The sequence below is a fragment of the Athene cunicularia genome (genome assembly GCF_003259725.1).
Source record: "Athene cunicularia isolate RWA chromosome 2 unlocalized genomic scaffold, athCun1 chr2_part1, whole genome shotgun sequence".
NCBI lineage: Eukaryota > Metazoa > Chordata > Aves > Strigiformes > Strigidae > Athene > Athene cunicularia.
Window position 1 is genome coordinate 6,885,598 of NW_020799095.1, and position 16,965 is coordinate 6,902,562.

Here is a 16,965-nt window from a genome sequence, read left to right on the forward strand (position 1 = left end):
TACGAAAAAAAAACCCTGTAGCACAAGGTACTTGAGCCGCTTACACATTGCAGGATAAAGTAAATAAATACAGTAGCTAGAATATGGCACTCTTGTGACAGACTCTAAACTCAATTCAGTGGAATGCCTCTGAAATATTTTTTTATCCTTGTATTAGTAGCAAAGTTCCACCACCATAAAAGTAAAATAGTACAATGTTTTAAATAAAAACAAACTAAAATATTTATATCTAAGAGAAGGATTTTACACAGTTATATCTTCTAAGTGCAGAAAATGGGACTTGGGCTTAGATCTTTCTTTAAATTAACCCCCACACACACAAAATCCCATTCAATCTCAGAAGTAAATTTATGTTTGAGGAAAAACGTTACCAAAGTTGCATAATGTCATTTGTTACTCCCACAGCTGGAAGTCAAATTCTAAACAGTCTTGAAACATGAATGTTCATCATTAGCCAGTGAAACAAAGGACTTGTCAAAAGCCCTCAGGATTTCTTTATCCTCCAAATATTGTTTTGCTTTCTCCTAAATCTTTAGACAGCAGTCCCTAAGTTTGCAAACAAAAGAATGCAATATGCATCATACATCAAGAAAAGACGAAGTTGACGAAGAAGAACTTCCACGTTTCTGGATCTTTTCCTTACTTCTTTCAAACTTCTTTATGATCTCAGTCACTATGCACACAGAGGAAGTGAGTCCCAGAAGAAACAGTAAATCTGGGAAGAGATAATTATTAGCCCTTTTTAAATTTCCTTTTTAAGAACCAAGGGCAGCCTTACAAAAGAACAAGACTTACAAGACTTTCAAACTGTCTCCCAATCATTGGGTAAGTTCAGGAGAAACTAAGCCATTTTTGCAGGACCAGAAGGTTAATATACATAGTTTATGCACAAATCATAAATACAGGCATGCTATTTCAAAACTTTTAAAGTATTTCATAACCCTATTTTTATTAACACCTATGAAAATAGAGAACACTAAGAAACAATTACCTTCATACTCAAAATGACACTACAATAAGAATTACATAAAAACATGTATTTCATTACAGTCTTTTATTTTTACCTCCAGAAAACTGCAGAAGTAATGTCTTGATGAGGCAAACAGCTTTATGTATCTATAGCTTCTTAAAATCCTCATGTCTACTTATCCTACAATAATACAGCTGATTATTTAATAAAGGATCAAGATTTCTAAGTAAGATAAACGTTTAATATTTAAGGAAGAACTTGCTAAATAGCAAGATTTAGTGCTTTAAAAACTTCAGTAAACTCTATGCTTCAGTTTTGCCTGCATCAAAATTTATATTAAAAGCCCAATATATATATAAGCATTTAAGAAATTTTTAAATGCACTGATCAGTTGTGTACAAGATGCATTTAAATCATGGTTCCCAAAGAAAACATCTAAAAGGTGGTGGTTTTTTTCCAAAAAAAGTCAGCAGGCTTTCTATTCCTGTTGCATGCAAACAGCTAGCAAGTGCTCTTATAGAACCATAAGCTAATGCATTTACAAATTAATCCTTAATGTACAATTTTGAAAAGGGAACTGTTCTTACCCAAGACACTCAGGCTCTCTGTTTGGAAAACCTTCTGAAGTGGAGGAAAGTAAATAACCAGTAACTGCCCCATTATAGATCCGAGGACGGCATAGCAGAACATTTTGTTACTACAAAGTCCAATCTCAAACACAGATTTTGTCTGTAAAATAAACAGTACATTACACTGTATGTGTAATCTGGTTCATCTAGATAGTAAAAATAATTTGTATCTACAATTTTTTTTTCATCCAGGCTTTTAGAAAAAATGTGAAAAGTTATTGTTGACCTTTTAGATAAGCCTGTTCAAGAACTTGTTCTGGATAATTGCATTTTCTCTCTGGTAAACAGAGGACAAATCTCGTCTTCACAGTCAACAACTTATATATTGAGCTCACTTTTCTGCAAGTACAGTGCATTAAAAGGTGTCCTCTACACTAGAAGGAAATGTTTTCATTGACCCTGACAATTCACATCAGAAAACAGACTGCAAATTAGAGTAAATGTATTAATGTATACTAGCAATGTACACTAGCACTGTACTTTTCTCCAACTAGCACAAATTTTCAGACTTGCTTCCTTAAAAGAAAAATAGACAGAAAAAGAAGTTTAAGAAATTTTCCTTGGATTATGTGTTTAGAGTACAGAATAAAAAAGTTAAGGCCTTCAAGAAGTTTCAGGTTCTGGCAAGGATACCGGACTGACAGATTCTTCAGAAAAAAAAACAACAAAAAACACAACCAAGCATACACAGCAATACAAAGGACTATCACGCTTCATCTTTTAATAAAAATTTCCTTGCTTCAGGACAGAAGCATTACTACCAGCTCTGCATCACATAAGCGAATTAAGGAAACTAATAATTACCTGTAATTTAAGAAATCCTACTTAGTAAATATATGAAATTGAAGCAGATGTTCTCCTGGAGATTCACCTCACATTTGAAACAAACACAGCAAGATCCTCCCTCAAAGTAAATCCTGCTTATTGTGTAAATACTGTGGACAATATGAATCACTTACCTGAGATCTAGAACTCAAAGCATTGAACATATCAAAAAATACGAAACAGGTGAAAGTCATGGTTGTATCCCGAGGTGTTATTACATTGTCTCTTAACTGCCAAAAAAAGAAAATGAAATGGCTTTAGCATGCTTGAAACTCTCCACAACTAAACGAAGTTATTACAACAATTCAAGTTCTACTAGCTAGTAAATGACAGCAAAAGCAACTTGTTTGCTCCAAGCTGATTTAATAAATCATATAGCAAAAATTATGCACCTGTAATTTATAACAATTTGTAATTCCAAGGCATGATTAAATGAAGCCTCTTGACAAACAAGAGGCTTTATGCAAGCACATGGAATACCAAGAATTCTATGATGCACTACCAAAAGTTCAAACAACATTTTTCTCTACTGAGAAAAGAAAGTCAAATGGCCGTTTCATAGTAGTCTGGCTAGAAGATCTGTACAATTACCTTCTATGGGCCAAGTTTCCCAAGTAGATTTGGGACCTGAAAAAGTCTGTGTTAAAACAGAGATTGAGGAATAATGCAGTATTCCTCATTTCAACAACTACTTCAAAAAATCTTCCTCTCTAATCTGCTAGCTGAGTAGATCATTAAATAAGCATAGACAAAACTTGTGACCAAGTTCATACAAATTCTGAATTCCAACTGCTGGTACAAAATGAATTTCTTTTAAATTAGTTTGTTACTGCTCTAATTTTTGTATTTTTGTCATACCTCTCTCCAGAAGACGAACAGTGTTCCACACACGATAATTATTGATGAAACCAGTATTTTAACAATCAGGTTTTTGGTCAGAATGCTGTCCTTCAAATTTCTTGGAGGCTTCCGAATAACATCTTTATCCACAGGCTCCACTCCAAGACTTACAATTAAAAGAGCATCTTAGATTTTTATCATCATAAAAATAATTCACTGCTTCTAACTTAAGGGCTAGATTTTCTGAGCTGAAATAAAGATTTTAATCATCTCTCTACAGCCTAACAATTATCTCATTCAAATAAGCACTCTCAGAAAACTGAGTTATCTGTAGTAGTAACAGGCAACATTGTAACACAGCACTTTGGGAGTCCATAAATAAATGACAGTATTAAAATTACCAGATATTGATTTTAAAGGAAGCTGCAATATGAGTTATGTTCCCCATTTCTGTTACTGTGATCAACCTAGCTATGGAATTTACTGCTAGTTCCTTTTCGCCTCTCCCTCTGCCATCTATCTGCAGTGAAGAAGATTAGAGGAAAAAGCCAGAAGGAAGCCAGAATCCTGCATGCAAGCTTCATGGGCATATCCATGGATCTTAAGGTGCCCTCATTGTTAGGTACTAAAGCAAGCCAAAAGGAACAAACATAGAACTATACTGTAAACACTTCAATTCAAAGAAAAAGCTTTCTGTTTTGGAAACATTTCACTGAAGTTTAACACTTCAGAGTTTCCTTATGAGCAACCATTTTCCTTGCAGAAACAAAAAGACTACAGACCTCTAATGGAATTTAAAGTAATTACCTTTGAGCTGGAGGTCCATCCATAATAATATTGATCCATAAGATCTGCATGGCATTGAGAGGATTAGGAAAGTTCATTAATGTAGCCAGTGAGATTAAAGTCAGTGCTGCTATACTCCTGTTGAAAGAATCCATTTTTATAACTGTCAGCATGGAACATTTCTGAAGATCCACTGATAGCTACTTTCTAATCAACACTTCAACTGTTTAAGAGTAGATACAGATTTTGACAGTGTGAATCATGACTGACATAAGCCTAACTTTAAAGGTAGAGCATAAATTCATTTAGAATACTCATCTTGACACCATCCATATTTTAAACAGCATTGTTCTGGCAATCAAAAGACAGCAAACTTACATTCCAAACTTTAAGGTAACATTTCCGAGTTATCACTCGCCTTTACCCGTTTTTTTTTTTTACTGGGGAACTGGGTCCTATACTTTCATTGTACCAGAAGCAGAACTTCCAAACATGGTTTTGAAAAACAAACTGCTTTTACACTTTTGATCTAAACACCACCACTCTGTTCACCTGTTACTAGCTTGGCTAATCAGTCAAGACAAGGTACTACCCTAGCTTCCTAAAAATACCTACACCACCCCTCATTAGTAGGAAGATGAGAAGGACAGGCAAAAGACTGAAAACAGCTGGTTGCAAGCTTGGTATTAGAAAACTCTCTAAACAAGTATGCACTAATTACTTTCAGTGCAAGATTAAGTGGTTTCATAACCAGCAAGAGAGCAAGTCTAATTCCAAATTTAGCGCTCTACTGAACCCTATTATGTTCTTCAGGCAAAGAGGGACAGAAAAAAAAAGGGTAACTCATCACATTCATCAAAAACCTGAGGCTACCATTCCCAAAGCTAACAGGCAAGTACACTTTCCTAGAATACCTATGCTTCTTTATTTTTCAGAAGCATATTTTTAGTCTTCTACCAATGCAGGACACTAGTCAAGACTGAAGGTATTATGACACTTCTTACAATTTCTATTAAAGTTTTAAGATGTTAGTGTTTTCTGAGTTTTGTTGTGTTGGGGGATTTTTGGTGGGGATTTTTTTTGCTTTTGTGTTTTGGGGGGTGGGGGTGGGATTATTCAGAATTTGTGGGGTTTTGGTGGGTTTTTGTGTTTTTTTCATTTCTGCAACTTTATTCAACCCCTCTGAAATGCCATGAAGGCTTCCAAAAAGTACATAAACAACATTATGAAGAGGAAAATCATGTTCCTGAATTTCACAGAATTTTAGAAACTAAGGCTTAATGAACTCTTGTCTGCTTGTCTTATGTAGACATGATGTAGTTAGCACAGGGATCCTTATATGCAAGAAAAGGAAGTCAGCTTCACAGAGCTAACTCATTCCACCAACAAATATATGGATTTCAGAGAAACTAACCTCCCATTGCCCTGGTTTCCTCCATTTGATATACATATGCTGGTTAAGGAGAGAATGACTACTAACTTCTCCTTTAAACAAGGACCCAAAGGTAGCTAGGCTGTTCCTCTTCATCCTCTGTTACTGACTTTTCACATCTTAACAGGAAGAACTGTGACACAGTTAGATGTATGTTCACTGCACTATTTTCGGGTTCTTTAAAAATGAAACAAGCCACCAAATACAAAATACTGGAAATGAAAAAGCATAGCATATCAGCATCTCCCCCACAAAATTTATAATGTTCACATGAATTTATGCAGCATCTGCTTCATGATGCTTTGATTCATTCACAATGTAGTTAGAACCTTCGGATATTGTCAACTTTTCAAACTTACGTGCTCAGTTGAAATCTAACAAAATTTTTTATGTTATTATAAATGCCTTTACCCTCTTCAATTGCAGACCTGCAATTAAAAATAAAGATTACATCACTAGACAAAAAAGACTACTGCCAGAAAAGCTCAAAACGAACAAAAAAGCTATTACTTCAAGCAACAAAACAAATATCAAGAAACAAATGAGTTGAGGTGCTTTCATAACTTTGGCAGTCACTGTTTTTCAACTTGACTACGAGATTAATCACAACAGTTATTTTTCCAGCTGCCTAACTTTAAAATGAAATGTCAGTAGTAAAATCTTCTCCTTATTCAAGATTCACCATCACCTTTTCACTGTACCAGAAGAAAGTGCGTATAGATCATCTCCTCAACCTCTAGCGCACATTATCACAATTAGAGTGGTGAGGTGTTTTCAATACCTAAATCGAGTCTACTCTGCTGCAAATAAAACCGATTTCTTTCTTCCATTCCCCCAATAGCCAAGAATAACAACTAATCAGCATCCCTTCTGTAATTTTTAAGGAGTCAGGGGGAGGACATAAAACAATGGAAAGATCATACTTGCCCCCCATCCCCCCAGTGTTTACCACTCTTTTCACTTTCCTAAGTAAGCAAAACTGGATAAAGTATTCCAGCAAAAGATTCATCAAGCCCAAGTACTTACCACAGATGTCCTTCCTATGTACTCTTCTGAGTATCTTAAAACAGTTCACTTCTCTTGTTTTTTCACAACAGCACATTGCTGTTGGCTGAATTAATACGGAAACCTTTTAACTCTCAGATCATCCTCTGACATACTGCTACCTATGTAGTAAGATTCTCTTATACTGTACTTCTACATTTCACTCTTCCCAAGGGTTGTCATACTTTCAGACAAACTGAGGTGGTCTAAGATTGATGCATAATTTCAGAAAGAAGGCTTTCTCACTAGACAGCAGTCCAGCTCTGCCAACAACCACTACGTTCAAAAGCCAGATGGATTAAATTCAAACTAAGTTTAGCTATGCTCTCTTTGAAGTCACCCAAGACAAAAAATGAACAAGTAACAAATAGCTGGTAACTTATTTTCACCTGTGATTTTAAATAGCTTATATTCCTTTCCTTTTCTGAAACACTACCACATTTTAAAGAGTTGAAAACAAACAGCACAGTGTAAAATTTTTTAAATCAAGAGGAATGCTCTCTCATTTTTACATAAGATTTATGCTTCTGAAGTAAGAAATTAAGTGAAGATGAATCCCACTGACAGTTAGACTCATGACTAAGTTATGTTACCAAACATACTACCACCATAATTCTACTTGTAGAAGCAGAAATACAGGTTAGTTTTTAGAGCATATACACGCACAACCTTCTTTGTTACTTACATCTAATCTATGGACAAGACCACAGTTGCAAAAGGTCTAAATATGTAAATACATTCTTATATTATTATTAAGATACATAAAAAGACAGAAATGTTTAGTTGCCCCTTGTACTATTATGTTCCCAGCTCTTTTTTAATAGGATAATACAGGTAATCACCATAAAGATAATTCTCCTGATTTAGTGGAGAATTCATTAACAGCTACATCACTTACAAGTTCAGGGAATTTTTTGTTTTTAACCCAGGCAGTATTTCATTAAAACTATATAGCACAAGGTATGTACATAAATGCCACCTACATTATTGTCTGAAAATCATCATCCACGAGAATCATATCTGCTGCCTCTTTACAAACATCTGTTCCGGTTTGTCCCATTGCTACACCAATATCTGCAGCCTTCAGAGCAACAGCATCATTTACTCCATCTCCTGTCATAGCTACTACTGCACCATTATTTTGCAGGGACTAAAGAAAGGGAAAAGAGCTTAAACCAGGGATTGAAATAACCCTTCCCATAAACTTATTCTAGATATGTGGTCAGTGTCATTGGCCCAGCCCTCCCCCCACCCCAATTTTTTATAATTTCCACTGTAAAATCCTAAAGGAAAAAAAAGTAGCGGTTTGTATTCTGATGAATTTTTAGACAAGATTTTAGGTTAAACTTCAGTTCATATATTCAGACAGCCTAAATTTTAAAGCTAGGGTATGTAAAATCTGTCTTTAAATAACTTTAGATGAAAAAAAAAACAACCCACGTCTTTTATAGATACTTCTAATATCACCCTCTTATAATTCTGAATATATTCCAACTGTCTCAATGTTTGACTTCCTTATCCTCATTGCTGCTTTTCTGATTGTTCCAGTTGTTACATTGATTACATCCCTCTTTGCTACCTTCTTTTGTTAACTTCTGAATGAGAGCATTACCTCAGAAATGGCTTGAAATGCATGCTCTTTTATCTTGTTCTGAGAAGTAGAAATACGGTTCTTTCAAGTTCCTAGTCAATTCAACTGCAATGTGACACAATCTCAATCAACCCCCAGCTCCCTACATAGAAGAAACCCATGATGTTGCCTACCAGCAGCTGCCTATCCCTTGTGGGCACTACGCATTTTTCTAAGTAATATTTTCAAATACACTTCACTTTCAAACAAAATGCATTTCTGATGTCATCTTAAACTGTAGCACATTACAATTTAAGTAAAGGCACAGTACCCATAGCAGCAGTCCAGCTTTCGAGCCTCTAGTAAGACATACCTTTATAATTTTCAATTTATGTCGGGGACTGGCTCTGTAAAATACTGCAACCTGTTAAAAGCACAATGAAGTAGTAGTGAAAATTTGAGAAACAAAGAATTGCGCTGGATTCAATAAAGCTAGATGATTAAAAAAAATGTACTATCACAGGCCAACTGTATTCTTGTTAGCTCTAAACTTGAAGCAACAGTGAGCTGTTTTTAAGAGTGAAATCATTACTTCCAGAGAAGATTCAAAGTGTGTTCTGGTAAACAAAGTCGGTGCCACTTATTTCCAAAATAGAATACACAATTTAAAAACTTTCTGATTACAGATAACAATCTTATTAGTGATTGTATAATCAACTCCTAATAGTATTTTAAATAAATGCCTAGAAAACTAATTGGGTCTCAGGCCAAACTTGAACAAAGTAAATCTGTAGCTATTTCAGTTATTGAAGGTGGACAGCCCTTAAGAACGAGTATTACCAAATAAACCAAAAATTACTATTTGCTACATAATTATTTTTTTTTTAAGTTCGTCTTTGAGTCACCAAGGAAAGACACAAAGCTGACATGCACATTTCTGGATTGTAAATATTGGCTTTTGGCTCACTTACAGACTCAAGCATACTGCAGTCTAATTTTGCAGTCTTTTCCAAACAGAGCAACATTTTCATGCACACATTTTGCAACATAGCCAAGCCTGAACCTCAATTTGATTCTGCCTTTGCATTTACAATTTTGACATTGGCTAATACATTTAATTATTTAATAACTAGAAAGTATTAAGCACTAACTTAATAGACCCTTTCAAAATTCTCAACCACTGACCTCAGATCGTTTAAAAATCATTAAAAATACAGACAGCTCCTCTTATGAAATACAAAAGGATGGACTGTCTGAACATGCAAACTGTAAGGTGCATTTTTTTTATATATATATATATATATACACACAAACACATATGAGCTGAGCTACTCAAAGAAATAAAATGTGATGCTCACTGAAAGTGAGGTGGCAAAATTAAAGTTCCAATGCAGGCATTGAAAGGTAAAAAACAATCATTAGGAGACAAAAGTAATAGACTCACTAAAGAGATAGCCATGAGAGTTGAAAAAACTAAATTTTCATATGGTCATGTGCCAAATTGAAAGATATTTGTTCGATCTGAGACCGCTTCGGTGTTTCCGTACTAAAAGCCTCTAGTAATTTCCTGTATCATTTCTATTAAAACCATATTATTTGCATTTCAGAAGTTACCTTCTAGCTTTCCACAGAGAAAAAAAATCTCAATACAAAATATATTTTACTGCATTTCAGTCAGTAGCACATCAAAACCAACCTTTGGTGTTATTTGAGAAAGCTGCTGAATATCCAAATCATCTATTTCTTCTCCAGAGATTGCCTGTGAATTTTTGGAATACAATCCTAGTCGACTAGCTGGAAATAAATAATAAAAAAGGCATTATAATAATTTACCCTTTTAAAACTTTAAGTAACCATTTATTTTTTTTTTTAAGCCTACTATTGTCTGCAACACTTCAGATCTGAAATGCCTAGAGCAGAACATCTTAACACCTTACTGACTCAGTATGCTGGAGTAAATGATCTGAACTCTTGAGTAACAAACATTCTACAAAGTATATTCTAATCATTTATTTCCTTAGACTTTTTAAGTCTAAAGGTCTGTACCTCACTGTATCAGACACCATATAAACACAAGAGCTCAGTCCTCTCTAAAGAAGTGACAGTTCAAAAATAACCAGACAAAAATTGAAAAATGACATGTGGAAGACAAGAAAAAGCCACCCTCTGAGAAAGCACTGTTATTTTGGGGGGTGTACTTTTAACGTGCATGTTCAACTTTTTGTTCATCATCCTGTACGTAAAGAATTCATATTCTGGCTAAAGTACTTTAATGTATTAAACTGTAAAAGTAAGTTAAATAATTTGTTTAAATATTTATTAACAGTAGTTAAACAAAAAAGTACTTTGACTAAACTGTACTGGATGATACTGAAGTGCCACATTCATCGTAAATACCCATTGTCACTGGCTATTTTAGTTTCTCCCCTGTTGTCTTAAGACAGGCCATCCAAAGCTGAGGGTAAGGAGGGTGGTGTTGGGGGTGTAAGAATAAGAATCAGAAATCAAGCATATTTTATAAAAAAATACAATAAGAAAATACCTAGTCTCAAACAGCAGAAGTCATACATTAACCAAGTAAGAAAAACTATAGTTTAAGCTGAAACCGAAGTATCACTTCAGGCTAGGGTTTTTAGTTTTGGGTTTTTTTCCTCCAAATTTCACTGCCATATGTTAACCCAATATACAGAACTCACAAATGTTAAAAGATTTAATACCCATGCTTCACAACAACTAGCTAGGCACTGCCAAAACAGAAAACAAGAGAAAACTTAAATGAAGTGGACTATTCATACCAATGGCAACTGCAGTCTCCTGTGAATCTCCAGTAATCATTTTTATTGCAACTCCTGACGTGATAAGTGTAGTTACAGCTTCTTTTACACCAGTCCGTGGAGGATCGATTATTCCCACAAGCCCCAAAAAAGTCAGTTGCCCTAGCTCAGGACCAGAAGCTAAGGCCAGAACTTTTAGGAGACAAAGAAAAAAAATCAGTTAGGATTTGAAATTAACATTTACATCAGCATTTAAAACAACTATATTAAACTACTTGGCCAGAATAAAGCAGAGGGAGGGAATTGCAATTTTCTTTTTTTAAACCTTGGTAGCAATGTCTGTTATCGTGAGTATTCAGAATAGCCCACTTATGTATATTCCTTTCTTCTAAAGAGTTGTCTTTTTACCAAACATACATATTCCAGGTTTTAAAGATAACTTTCCTATTTGTTCTCAGATGAAAGTGTTTATACTTTCACTGTGTATAAAGAGAACGGCATATAGCTTTGTGGTTTCTCTGTGCATGCATGGTCTTTTATGCAAGAGGATGAAAGGGAGGATTAGTTAATTTATTTTTTTAAGTTTTTTTTCCTTTTAGAGAGGCAGATTTCATTGAGTATATGCTGAATATTTTCTGGAATGTCTTTTACAGTAGCAATCTTAATTAAAATATATTTAAATGACATTAGAGTTGTAAGGAAAAAGCAAATTCACTTTTTCCAAACCATTACCCTACATTATTTTGTCAGTGGTCTGAAGCAGACACAAAGAATGACTGTCCAAACAAAATAGCAGAGATATCACTCCCAGCATATGCTCTCAGTTTCTAATAATTTGCAATTTACAATCTTCCTGAGCCACACAGTACTCCTACCTTAAAAAAAGTTGTGGATGAACTTAACAGCCTAGAGATCTCTTTACAGAGCCCAAAGCAAGCCAGCCATATATAATGCTTGCCTACAAATCACCTCCTATCAATCATCTTGTGAAAAATACTTTCAGTTATATTTAAAAATCTACGTACCTTATCAACATAAAAAGTAATTCTACTGACATCTCATGACCTGCAATCAGTTTTGTTAGACTAATTCTCAAAGGTACCAGGAGCCAAAATAATAGAAAAATAAACACAATCATGTTTAAAAAAAAAAATCCACAGACATCTATAATAAGATATGGAAGCTATTAGGCAGTAATGTACTGTTCAGTTATGGTCACATGCAAGAGATGACAGGAACCAGCAGTGCCTTTTCTCACCCTTTGCAATTTAATCAGGCTATTATACAGGCCTTAGGCAACAGCACCTGTTTTTCCACTCCTCCATTTTAAAGAAAAACTAAACAATCCTGTGGCACTTACTGAAGAAACAAATTTCTAGTGTTTTGGGGTTTTTTTTAAACAATAAGCAGTGCCACTTTTTTAAAAAAAATAAAAAAGTTATTTTGAGACACTGAATCAGCCTTACCCCTAAGTCCTGCAGAGCCCATAGATGTCTTCTCTTCCTGGTACTGCTCTCTCTGTTGCTGAACAAGAGGTAGGGTCTGCCCCTTACAGTTATAAGATGTACAGTACCTAATGACTTGTTCATAAGCACCTTTCATAAAGCAAACTTCAGGTTTGTCCTAAAAGAAAAAAGAATTGTTGTGCACACATGCATGTATGTATATACAAATACACACACGAGCACACACCCACATAAGAACATCATATCTGTACTGAAGAGTCTTTAGAACACAATGTAAATCAAAGTTACACTTATAAACCCAAAAATTTATTCTTTTAAGCATCTCTATACAGTGCATGTTCAAGAATAGTAATGTCAAGAGCACCAAGCTAATAATCAATATCTCATTTCAGTAGATATCATACACATTAGACTGCAGGTCACAGTTTACAGACTAAAGAGGCCATACAAAGGACAGACAGTAAACCTACACAGAACATTAGACCTGAAAGACCTTTTCATCATCTGACCAGCTGCACAGGTCATTAAAAATCACCTGTATCCTTGTACCATGCCTAACAACTCTTCCAGATATCTAGCCCTGATGGTATCAAGTGACTGAGCATCCACCACTTACCTTGAACACTTAACTCCAATGCTAAATCAACTCATCCTTTCCCCCCTTTTCCATTAACAATTGCTCCCTCAGCTCAATTTCCAATCACTGATTCTGATCTCTACTGTTGAACTAAAAATCTCTGGTTTTTAATATATCTATTTTCTCCCTGTAAAGGTATTTATGCGCAGTAGTCACCTCAATCTTTCTGATAGGCTTAACTAGTACAGCTCACAAATAGAAGTTTTAGAAACTATTAGAAGCTAATATAAGTTTCTAAAACTTCTTTCTCTCAGCCTTCAAATATTTTATGCTCCCTTTAAAACTGTTACCAATTTTTCAACAATCTTAAAAATGCTGATACCAAAATACAGACACAGTAAATCCTTATATGGATGAAAATCATATAGCAATTTCAGTTCACCACTCTTTATACAGACAAGGATAACACAACCATATTATCCACACAGATAAAATGAATTAAATGTTCTTTTTCCAAAGCAAAGATTTTACTGTGATACATGAACACTGTCAGCAAGCCTTTTTTCAGGTCAGAAACACTAGGAAATTTTCCATAAATCCAAAATAAGGTCTGTTGCTGCACATACTATCTAGAAGGCTCCAGTTATCAGACTGGCAGTGACTACATCAGCATTTGCAGCAAAAACACCGAGATTGGTCTAAATGGAGTATGAATAAAAATATGTATGTGAAAGCACCAGAAGCTAGAAAAAGAGGTTAAAGAATGGTTTGTATTGATAATCCAAGGACACTGTTGACATCAATAAAATCTGTCAACACTGGGAAATGTGCTGTCTGCATCAAAACCAAAAAACCTGTGTTTTCAAACAAGAAATTTTACTACTGAACACCAATGCACCTTTTTGGTCTTAATTCATTATGTAACTATGTAGCACTGAAACCACAGAAGAATAGCAGAAATGCTTTAGAAGTTTAAGGAGGAAGGAGAAGGAAGATAAAACAGCCAGGTATACATTCAAAGTCTCAGATATTAAAATACTGTGATGGTTTGACTCTGGCTAAATACCAGGTATCCACCAAGTCGCTCTATCACTTCCCCCCCCCACCTTTTCCCCTTGTTTTCCCAATAGGGTAAAGAGGGGAAAGAAGATAAACTAACCCTTGTGGGTGAAACAAAAGCAGTTTTAATATAAGCAAGGCAAAGCAAAAGTCCACGTGCGGAAGCAAAAGCAAGCGGATTTATTCTCTACTTCCCATGGACAGGCGATGTCGGGCCTTCTCAGGAAGCAGGGCTCCAATACGCGTAGTGGTTGCCTCGGAGGACCAAGGGTGACCCCACTCCCTTCCTCCTTTCTCCCAGCTTTATACTGAGCAAATGTCATATGGTATGGAATATCCCTTTGGTCAGTTTGGGTCAGCTGTCCTGGCTGTGTCCCCTCCCAAGATCTTGCCCACCCCGTCCCACTGGGGGAAATATCAGAAAGAGCCTTGGTGCTGTGTAAGCACTGCTCAGCAGTAGCCACAACACCAGGGTGCTATCAACACCCTGCCAGCTCCCAGCATAAAACACAGCACCATGAGGGCTGCTATAGGGGAAAACCAATTCCAATTCAGCCAGACCCAGTACAAATACTTAAAATAATCTCCCAGTATGTCTTTTTTTGAAAGACTTTCTTGTGATTCTTAATATGCACTCCAGAGCTTGGAACTAAAACTGTGTCTATTATCAAACCATATTGCCAGGACTCTGCACTACTACCAGCCTGCTATAGCTTCTGAAGTGAAAAATAAGGATATTAAGCAAGATAGATAACCAGCTCTACAGAGCCAGCGCACAAGGAAACAGTGATTGAAGTTCACCTGCTGCGTTCTGTGAACACATTTAACAGCCATCCATTTTTGTTCTGAGCTGAAGGGATATTCAGCCTTCCTTATGTAGTCTTCCTGGAGTCCATCTAAACCCATCTGTAAAAAACAGAAGTACCACCACAATGTCAGGACCTTTTCTTTTCAAACAGCTATGCAATTTGTTGACTTGAGACATTTTAGTTAACAATCATTACTTAGGTAAAAAATAGTTTTATCTCAAAAGTTGCTTTTGAGCCCACTGTTCCAATTCAGACAAACTTCTGACAATTTAGCGCTGAAAGAACCTAGAAGTTTCTTTCAGGCTTCGGCATAAATCAGACCATTTAACGCTATACACTATCTTCAATCCACAGATCTTGAAATACTTTGTAGAGTGTGACCATCCACGAGCACAAGTCTTGCAATGGCTAGCAAGGTATCTCTTTGACAAAACATGTCTATTGCCCCAAGGCATTTTTTTATTTTCTTCTATTATAATTTCTCTGCTAGAAGGTCCTATAAAATTGTAACACAAGACTGTGGCAAAGTCTGGAGAAGGTAAGTCACTGATTTTAAGTTTGCACGATCCAATCTGAAATGACTTTTTAGTGCTTAGAATCACCCAAACATATAATCTAAAACTAACCATGAAGACTCCAGATAAAATGCATTTAATTTCAAATGCTCTTCTCTCTCCACCCCTGATGCAACTCACAGCATTCCATGCTTTACCCTTAACCAAGGCAAAGTGCCAATTAAAGAAGAGGCAGAAGCAGCAGCCTGCTGTAAGCCATTTTTAGTACTTAGAGCTTCACAATTCCTTCACTTCCTCCCTTTCCAGCAACACATGTGAAAGACCCTTATTCTCAGTTTCTATGGGCTCTTGCCAAAATAATTATCACTCTGATCCTTTCCAGTCAAAGACTGGGGACTTGGAATGAGTCTCAGCAACACAGTTACATCTCAAGCCTCAATTACTCAGGGAGAGAGACTGTAATTTATTCATCTTTCAATGTTTTTGAGTTTAGTCACCATCATGAAAAAAAAATCAAGTGCTAAGATGCGTTGCCACATTTCTCAGTAGGTATAATGGGTGTGTCACAGCATTGTAAAAAAAAAACCAAAAAACATCCAAAACATTTAATCAGAGTGTCCACAATTCAAGTTATCCATGCCCTGCATTTAAAGGGCACTCTAATGCTGTAATGACCGGTACATTAGTTATCAACTTCTTACTGCTTCTGATAAAAACTGGGAAAGAGACTATACAATCAATAATCAACAGGTAAATTAGCCTGTGGCAGTAAAAACACAGTACTAAATCCAAAAAGATTAAAATAAAGGTTTTACTTAAGTTCTAAATAATTTTCTCCCATCTTTCAGAATGCCCAAATATTTCCACGGATAAGAAACACAGGAGACTAGCAGTTGCCATACAAATCTAGGAGACCCAAAGGAGAAGAAAATGAGAAAAGAAAAAACCAAACCCACAACTTATTTCTACACATTTCCCATCTGACATGAACCCAAAAAGCACTATCAAGTAAGTACACACCTTCATTGCAAGTGCGATTAAAGCCCCTTCTGTAGGCTTCCCCATTAACGTGTTGTTTCTAATCAAAGCATCATTGCACACACAACCAGCCTAAAAGATGAGGAAGGAAAGGGGAGAAAACAGAACACAAAGTAAATGCCATACAAAGCTCTTTGTGCTACATCATCAATTAAAACTCGGCTCTCTATGCCGAGATCTCTTACCTCAACAATTTTGCTAATAGATGGGTTGTTATAACCATGAATAACTTCACCATCGAGCATCACGTCTCCAAACCTGTTATAGCCTACTCCAGTAACCTGCAAAACAAACAGCCAAAGGTAGTATGCAATGTTCACCAGGTTCATAAACTGTTTTAATCTCAACTTTTTACTAGAAACTACAGAAAAATTTTAAAAGGCCATTCATGATGACTGATTTCACTCAGTGTGAATGGGTTCTCCTACTCAGCTTCTAATGTAGCAGGTACTAGATTAAGGAATTAAAAACTCTGAACACAAGCAAGTTCAAGGAAATATATTAGAGACTTTTTTTTTTTTCCAAAAAGTAGCAATTTTATTCCTTTGCATAAATGCAGTTTATTTTGTTACCTTACAGTATTAGGCACATTTTTCTTCTTTATTTTGCTTTCTAGTTTTTTCCTCCTATT

General features: G+C 35.7%; 1 protein-coding gene across 4 annotated transcripts in view; it reads right to left on the bottom strand.

Moving 5' to 3' along the window:
• Positions 1-263: 263 nt before the first annotated feature.
• The window catches only part of ATP2C1 (ATPase secretory pathway Ca2+ transporting 1), a 65,254-nt gene continuing 48,552 nt past the window's right edge, over positions 264-16,965 (bottom strand). For 3 of the 4 annotated variants that reach the window (XM_026843179.1, XM_026843178.1, XM_026843180.1), the window contains 14 exons: positions 16,520-16,615; positions 16,317-16,406; positions 14,774-14,878; positions 12,337-12,493; positions 10,892-11,062; positions 9,793-9,890; positions 8,470-8,520; positions 7,510-7,676; positions 5,842-5,910; positions 4,072-4,188; positions 3,283-3,430; positions 2,559-2,654; positions 1,558-1,699; positions 353-715 (listed from right to left, as the gene is read on the bottom strand). In XM_026843179.1, coding sequence (XP_026698980.1) covers positions 579-715; positions 1,558-1,699; positions 2,559-2,654; positions 3,283-3,430; positions 4,072-4,188; positions 5,842-5,910; positions 7,510-7,676; positions 8,470-8,520; positions 9,793-9,890; positions 10,892-11,062; positions 12,337-12,493; positions 14,774-14,878; positions 16,317-16,406; positions 16,520-16,615 — 1,644 coding nt within the window. In that variant the 3' untranslated portion in view covers positions 353-578. Of the gene's footprint in view, positions 716-1,557; positions 1,700-2,558; positions 2,655-3,282; positions 3,431-4,071; positions 4,189-5,841; positions 5,911-7,509; positions 7,677-8,469; positions 8,521-9,792; positions 9,891-10,891; positions 11,063-12,336; positions 12,494-14,773; positions 14,879-16,316; positions 16,407-16,519; positions 16,616-16,965 lie in introns of all 4 variants that reach the window. The other variant, XM_026843177.1, reaches the window with a different exon arrangement.